At 43.5% G+C, this 8,703-nt stretch overlaps 1 protein-coding gene across 1 annotated transcript in view; it reads left to right on the top strand.

The window, feature by feature from the left end:
- Window positions 1-6,654, top strand: part of CLEC3A (C-type lectin domain family 3 member A) — an 8,960-nt gene extending 2,306 nt beyond the window's left edge. The window contains exons 2-3 of the mRNA XM_003791425.1: window positions 3,969-4,052; window positions 6,260-6,654. Of these exons, the coding sequence (XP_003791473.1) occupies window positions 3,969-4,052; window positions 6,260-6,654 (479 nt within the window). The remainder of the gene's footprint in view (window positions 1-3,968; window positions 4,053-6,259) is intronic.
- Window positions 6,655-8,703: the final 2,049 nt, after the last annotated feature.

Genomic DNA, 8,703 nt, shown 5'->3' with positions numbered 1-8,703 from the left:
TGGCGGGTCCGGGCTGGGGATTCGAACCCGCCACCTTAGGTGTACGTGGCTGGCGCCTTAGCCGGTTGAGCTATAGGTGCCGAGCCTGGAGCAAGGTTTCTTAAGTGGAATCTTGTTTTCCTTATAAAAGATTATACCTCCCTCTTTGAATGAGGGATTAAAATATTTCTACTGAGTACATGAAGTATATGGCTACAGCTATGGTCAGGGGAAGAGAGGGCAGCGGGCAATGCTGCTGATTTCGGCTGCCAGCATTTCTTCACCACTGGCAGGGAGGGGAGAATGGTGACCACCCAAACAGGGATGTGGGGAGGGCTCTGAGTATGTGATGTGTGTGTGCGTGGTGGGGGTGGGGTGCCTTCTGAACTAATTACAGTTTAGATTATACCCTGGTTACCCGAGTACCTCTCTCCCTTTCCCCACCCTGCTTCCTTCCCATGTACATGCATTTTTTTAGATATATCTTAAATATCAAAAGTTTCTGCTAAGTTTTTTTTTTTTTTTGAGACAGAGTCTCACTCTCCCTTAGAGTGCTGTGGCATCACAGCTCACAGCAACTTCAAACTCTTGAGTTTAAGCGATTCTCTTGCCTCAGCCTCCCAAGTAGCTGGGACTACAGGTGCCTGCCACAACGCCCGGCTATTTTTGTTGTTGTAGTTGTCATTATTTGTCAGGCTCAGGCTGGATTTGAACCCACCAGCCCCAGGGTATGTTTAAAGTTGTTGCTAACTTTTTATCTTAGGTCCAAGAAAGTAAATTCTATAAGAGATGAAGCAATAAACTTGCCCAGAAGTTCTTTCGCCCACCCAGTCACATGCTTTTGAAATATTTTAAATACTTGGGTGGTGCCTGTGGCTCAAAGGGTAGGGCACCAGTCCCATATGCTAGAGGTGGCAGGTTCAAACCCAGCCCTGGCCAAAACCTGCAGAAATAAATAAATAAAATATTTTAAGTACCTTGAAATAGATAATACCAAAGTTTGTAAAATCAACAGCAAAAGGTAGCTGGACAGGGGCAGTGCCTGTGGCTCAAAGGAGTAGGGCACTAGCACCATATATCAGAGATGGCGAGTTCAAACCTTGGCTCTGGCCAAAAACTACGAAAAAAAAAAGTGGCTAGGCATAGCGGCTTATGCCTATAATTTTAGCACTTTGGGAGGCACGAACTGTTGGGTGATAGCATTCCAAGAGTCTTTTAAATGCACAATTTAAAACTGATATTTTTTAACACAATAAATCCTGGCTATGGGAAATGTTTTCCAGGCAAATTAATTCTAAGGTATAATTAATTCCTATTAAAAGTTGCACATAGTCCACTGTTCACATGGGTCATGACTAAATCTGTTCTTTCCTTGTGGATTTTATGTGGTTTCCCATATATCTTTTTTTGATTCAATATACTGATCCCCATGCTAGAATGTTATGATACATTTATCAAAGTAAAATAGGGGGTTAATCATACTTTCTAATTATCTCTTCAAATAATAACATCAATCCGTGCTCTGACCTTTGATGTCCGACAGTGCCCATTCCCACACACCTGGACAACCCGACACCCTTGTCATTCCCTCTGGGAACGATTTCTGCCTTCCTATCCTGAACTTACTTCTTAAGAACAGCAATGATAAAATGCAATAACCTTTCCTTGGGACTCAGAATGGAATGATTTAGCTAGCTCTACACACAAGATTTCCCTGGTACCTACTTCAGAGGTCTGAACAAATTATGTGTTGCATTAATGAATAAAATATTTTGACAGTGAAAAGAGGTGTTTTATGCATTCCCTTTGTTCACTGTAGACAAAACACATTCACGTTAGCTACAAAGGATGGAAGTCAAAGCCAAATCACGTGGATAATGACTTCTATAACAATCTCCCAGGAGCCTGATATTAATTCATGTGTTTCCATGTTAGATACAATGTTTACAATCTCCCAGTGGAGGCCACTTATTTAAATAGAATGAAACAGAAACTGAGAAGGCTGGGAGATGACATTAGTAGAGCTGACAATTTATAACTTGGCAGCAGCCTTTGCAAGCCTGGCCTCCAACAGCTGATGGTCTCATACTCTGAATAGACTCTTATATTTATTTTGGTTTGAATAGTCCCAAGAGAAAATCCCTGAGCTGAGCTATGGGGTCCTTTGAGAATTGAGGCTCAGTATAAAGCGAAACAGAGGTGGAGGCCGCCCTTATATACTCCAGAAGACAGTTTCCTAACCCAAAGGTGGGGGAAGCACCTGGCCTGTGGAGCACATGTTTATGGGAACAGTGAGTTAGCACATTTGGATTTTAGACTGCCCTGGAAAGTCCAGTACAGAACCCAGATTCTCTGTGTGGCACCACAAAAAGGCAGCTGAGGATGGTTCATATCAAGCTTTATGTATCTTCTCTGCCTGGGGCCGTGTGCTAGGGACCAAGGAGGTAGACATGATTGCTGCGCAGAGCAGACAAGAGGGACGGCAAGACAACAGACTTGAAGTCGGGACATTCACATCCCAACTCTGACCCTTACCAGCTGGGTGACCTTCCGCAGGTTAATTCAGCCTTCTGTGCCTCTATTTCTTCTTCTGGGAAAGGGAGAGAATGACCATGTCTATCTCACAGAAAAAATGAAGGAATTAATCTCTGGCAGACAGGATACGGTGGCTTTTGGTATTTTGTATGTTTTATTATACGAACTACCTTTGAAGAACTCACAAGCTGTCAATTTCTTTTTTCTTTTTTGAGACAGAGCCTCAAGCTATCCCCCTGGGTAGAGTGCTATGGCATCACAGCTCACAGCAACCTCCAACTCCTGGGCTCAAGTGAGTCTCCTGCCTTAGCCTCCCAAGTAGCTGGGACCACAGGTGCCCGCCACAATTCCCAGCTATTTTTTGGTTGCAGTCGTCATTGTTGTTTGGTGGGCCCGGGCTGGATTTGAACCCGCCACCTTATGTGTATGTGGCTGGCGCCTTAGCCACCTGAGCCACAGGCGCCGAGCCAAGCTGTCAATTTCTAAGAGAGTTCCCATTAGTCCTAGAGTTTAGATTTAGGCAAAGGTGCACATTTTATACCTTTTATTATAGCTGTGGTTGATTAAGGACAGTCAGGAAGAGTCCTTAGCCTTATCCATGAACCCTGGAAACTAAGTTGCAATTCCCTAAGATAGATGTGTTTTTACATGGACATAAGGAGCCACCTTATTTGAGGCATCAGCTGTTTGGAGGATACCTAGGGACCAGGGACCTGGGGACATGAATAAGTCTGACTTCTGTCACTTCTCTGTGTAGTCACGTTCTTCACTGGGGCCATCATCATTCTTCAATGGAAATCTCACTTTTCTCCCTTCATAGCTATTTTTGAAGAGCAAATAAAAACATCATAAACATGTTTTGATTCACATAAAGTGTATATTCAGTCATTGTCATGGGAAGCCTCAGAAGCCATAGATAATAAGCCTGATGAAAAATAAAGGGAGTAAAACACATTTAATAAAATGCAGGACAGTTCCCTGGAGAAAAATAATCAAATTTCAAAGAAAGGTTAGCAAGAGGGATACTAATTTAGAAGATAATCAGAAAAGTCTTCTCAGAAGAGGAGATATGTAATCTTGGTAAGAGTAAGGCAGGGGCCAGGGCTGGAGTGATCCAGGCAGAGAGGACACACCAGAAAGGGAAGTCAGAGCTCCCTCAGATGCCTCTGAAAGTCGACAATCAGGAAAGCACAGGATGGGACTGGAGAGATGGGCAGGGGGTCCGTCCATCTCACAGAAGGAACTTCTAATATTATCACACACACACACCCACACCCACTAAGCTCTTCTGAGTCTTCTTGCCCAAATTATCTTCCCACACTATGTTTCATGGACACTGGGCTTGGTTTCTTCGAAACCATCATTGCCTTGGATTCTACGTTCCAAAGCTTCATTTGATTTTAATCATATGCTTTTCATTCTTCCCACCCCATCCTACCCTCAACTCCCTCCAGAAAAGGATGGCGATCTGAAGACTCAAGTTGAAAAGCTCTGGAGAGAAGTCAATGCCTTGAAGGAGATGCAAGCCCTACAGACAGGTGAGACCTCGCTTCACCGACACCTGTCCCAACAGGGACGGGAAGATCAAAGGCTATCGTTAGTGGTTTAAAATCATACCCAGAACACTTGCTGAGTTCTGGATGACATCTTTTTAAAAGAAACGTTGACAAACCAGAGATATGTCCCAGTGAGTGGATCCAAAAGCTGGGAGATGATTGCTTTGGGAAATCAGCTGGACTTGGCTACCCCATTCTCTTACATATGGGTGGTAGAGAAATAGAAATTCAGGAATATATTTTATGATAAAAGTCAGTCTATAATTATTCTGTACTGGGTAATGAAACAGAGAAAGGCAAGTACTAAGGGACTGAAAAGATCAGCGTTGATCGGATGCTAAGTAGGTGCCCGTTAACTCACTTGGGCCACATTCGGCGTCAGATGCACCTGGGAAGACATTAGAGCCATGGTTTATTAATAGTTCAGCTTCTTAGTGCTCCTTTTCCATGAAAGTGATGCTCCCAACAGTCTAGGCAGCTGAAGATACCACTCCAGGAAATATCCTATAGGACACGAGCAGATGAGAGCTTCTCTGGGCAGGTACACCAACAGCCCTGGTTTACAAGCTCATATCCCCAGAAGCCAACGGGCTTTGTAGCAGCTCCAAAAACAGAGTGTTGAGGGTCCCCTCAAGAGACCTGCCCGATTCTACGTTACCACCTTCAGGGAAGACTGGAGTTACAACTTCCCTTCAGAACATATTTATAACTCCCAGGCCAGATGTATGTTACTGACCTGGGGTCATTAGCACTGTTGCCTGGTAACCATACTCTCTTTATGAGGTTTCTAGAATAGAATTAGTAAATTAAAGGAAGGTCAAATGCTCTTGTAGAAGAGTTTTGTTGGCTCGGTGCCTGTGGCTCAAGTGGCTAAGGCACCAGCCACATACACCTAAGGTGGTGGGTTCGAATCCAGCCCAGACCCACCAAACAACAATGATGGCTGCAATCAAAAAATAGCCAGGCGTTGTGGCGGGTGCCTGTGGTCCCAGCTACGTGGGAGGCTGGGGCAGGAGACTCACTTGACCCAGGAGTTGGAGGTTGCTGTGAGCTGTGAAGCCACAGCTACCCAGGGGGATAGCTTGAGGCGCTGCCCCCCTCAAAAAAAGAGTTTTGTTAATATTTTACCCAAACTCAGACACTATACATTCCTGAGGTAGTCTCTGTTGCCTGAGCTCGAGTGCAGTCATATCACCACAGTTCACAGCAACCTCCCATTCCAGGACTCAAGCCGTCCTCCTGCCTCAGCCTCCCAAGTAGCTGGGACTACACAGGCATGCACCACTGCACCCAGCTAACTTTTCTATTTCTAGTAGAGATGGGAAGTTGCTTATGCTCAGGCTGGTCTCAAATTCCTGATCTGAAGTGATCCTCCCACCTTGGCTTCCCAGATAGCTAAGATGACAAGCATGAGCCACTGCACACGGCCTGTGAATTTCTTATATTGATACATTAATGCTACAATTTATGGTTATCCTTTGACAAGTTAAGCTATGACAATTATCCTCATTTTATAGATGGAAAAAGCAAGGCACAAAGAAATTAAATACACAGCCAGTTAATGTCAGAGGTGAGACACTGTTGCCAATACCCATGCCTTAATGCTCTCTTTTCCTTTGCTTTCTCCTGAGTAACCTAAACAAGGTCACCAGGGTTCAGTTAGCTGCTTACAAAAACCATTTCCTCTCCACACGTAGGGTCAGACTTTTGTTTTTGTTTCTGTTTTAAATAATTATAAAACACAACCCAGTTCCAGAAATGCAACACATCATGGAACTACATGAAGTAGCAAGCATTTATTTGTACTTCAAAGCAGCACAAGGCTGGAAGTCAGGTTCTGAGGGCAGGGCAGACCCAGGTTTGTGTAGTCGAGGTCTTAACACGCTGGATACATCACATTTACATGCTAAGTGGTGACAAGTAACTTCTAAGCCTTAATAGCCTGATGTGTGAAAATGAGGATAATAAAATACCACTTCACGGGCTGTCATCACTACTGACATATGAGTTCATTTACGTACAATACTTAGCATAGTGTCTGCACACACACAAATCTCCTACAAACACTAACTCATTATCATGGTGATCATCCATCCTTCATTCCCCAAATATTTATTGCTGCCAGGTCTGGCATTAGTGACAATACGCTCAAAAAAAATCTTCATATGTCAAATTTCACCTTTTCACAGTCTGTCTCCGAGGAACAAAAGTTCACAAGAAATGTTACCTCGCTTCAGAAGGCCTGAAGCATTTCCACGAAGCCAACGAAGACTGCATTTCCAAGGGAGGGACCCTGGTCATCCCCAGGAACTCGGACGAAACCAACGCCCTCCGAGACTATGGTAAAAGTAGCCTGCCGGGGGTCAATGACTTTTGGCTGGGCATCAATGACATGGTCACGGAAGGCAAGTTTGTTGATGTCAACGGACAGGCTATTTCCTTCCTCAACTGGGACCGGGCACAGCCCAACGGTGGCAAGCGGGAAAACTGCGTCTTATTCTCCCAATCCACTCAGGGCAAGTGGAGCGATGAGGCCTGTCGCAGTAGCAAGAGATACATATGTGAGTTTACCATCCCTTCCTAGGCCCTCTCCTGAACGCCTCTTCCAAGCAAGATTAGCCACAATTGATTCGTTAACGGTCCTCAAGAGTAAGTCAGAATTGCCATAATTAATCGCAAAAATTGCAACACAGAGAGATCCACGTCCATAGCAATACAACAATAGATAACACATTTCGTGGTGGATTTTGCCCTCCAGGGATATAGGGGATTAGAAAGTAACAATCCAGCCATACACACACTGCTATAGTGACTTCTGTGAAGGGAGCTATCAAAGCCTTCTCTCCTTCCTACTCACTCTTACTTGGACAAACCCAGCCTAATAAAAAGAACACAATCACCCTGCATTTCTTCAATCTAGAAAAGCAAGCTTAGGCTACCTGGAAGATTTTGACTCGAATGTTTAGTGCACATTTGGCCGATGACAATTCCCGAGGTCAGAGATTCTTAGGTGCTATATCCCCCCCAATTTTTTACCCCCTCATGCTCAATCCATTCCATCCTGGCAATAACGCACTGTTCACCCTTTACCTCTCTACAAGTTCCTCCCTCACCTTCTCAGAACACAAATGTCTGATGAGATTCTCATCAAACTCCTTGTTTCTTGAATCCCCGTCTAACTTTTTTATGGACATCTCCAGTCAAGATTCCAAACGAAATAACAAGGCAACATATGTGATCAATTTGTGACAACTTGTAACCTAAATGCGTAACCCTAAGAAGATCAACAGCAGAAGATTGTATAGGAAAAGAAAATAGAAAAGATAATCTACATTTCTTTCGCTTTGGCACTTCTATGACATTGAGGTGGGACTTTATGTATGTTAGTTTTCTTTTCTGACATTCTTTATATACTTAACCCATAACGATGGTTGAAAACTATATAAATCTGTTTAGGGGCAACCTACCTTTGGAAGTGGAAAATTTTATTTAAGTAACACTCTTTTGGAGTCACACATATATCATTCTTCATTCTGCCAAATGCTATCCCCATTAAATTGCTTAACTGGATTGTATGGAGTAGCTTCATTGCTTAACATTAAATTACAACAAAGTCTAGGTTTAGGGGAAATGGGCTAAAAAAAATCTAAATATATTCTGTTCTTCAAATAAATATATTTCTTTATATGTTCGATGTGCTTTCTGAGCAATATCCTGCTCTGCAGTTCTTTTCATTGCATAGTAATAAAGCCTGAATTCTGATCAATGTGGATGTGCTTGGATGTTGATTGTTGTTGTTTGAATTGTGTTGGGAGAGTCTGGAGGGGAAAAAACCTTGGATTTAATCAAACTGGTAATTCAGAGGTACTCGGAGCACAATTTTAGCTAGATACAAAGAGACATGGTGGGGGGAGGAACTTTAAAGAAACAGTGTGGCTGCAGTAATTGTCCTTGGTTGTCCTTGGCCAACTCTCTCCTTTAACATAACTGGGATCTCCTTAAAGATAACAACAATAGGCTGGGCATGGTGGCTCACGCCTGTAATCGTAGCACTTTGGGAGGCTGAGGCAGGTGGATTGCTTGAGTTTAGGCGTTCTAGACCAGCCTGAGTGGAAGGAGACCTTATCTCTACTAAAAATAGAAAAACCTAGCCGGATATGGTGACATATATCTGTGATCTCAGCTACTCAGGAGCCTGAGGCAAGAGGATGGCTTTAGCCCAGGAGTTTGAGGTTGCAGTGAGCTATGATGCCCTGGCGCTTTACCCAGGGTGAACTGAGTGAGACTCTGTTTCAAAAAAAAAAAAAAAAAAGATAATAATGAAATAGTAGACATTAATGAGTAGTGAGTGATCTCATCATGTTTTAGGTAGTATGCTAAATTTTATATAATTCTTGGTTTCAGAGCAACCCCAAGAATTACGTTCTGGAATTATTTCATATTGTAGAAGAAAAGAAAGGAAAAAGAGAAGTGTGATAAATTGCCTTAAATTACAGTTCAAATGGCTCGGCACCTGTGGCTCAAGCGGCTAAGGCACCAGCCACATACACCTAAGGTAGCGGGTTAGAATCCAGCCCGGGCCCGCCAAACAACAATGGCAGCTGCAACCAAAAAATAGCCAGGCGCTGTGGCG

This window comes from Otolemur garnettii, unplaced genomic scaffold (genome assembly GCF_000181295.1).
Source record: "Otolemur garnettii isolate 467f Iridium unplaced genomic scaffold, OtoGar3 scaffold00047, whole genome shotgun sequence".
Taxonomy (NCBI): Eukaryota; Metazoa; Chordata; class Mammalia; order Primates; family Galagidae; genus Otolemur; species Otolemur garnettii.
Note: the sequence above shows the minus strand (reverse complement) of the source record. Positions and strands in the feature narration are given on the sequence as shown.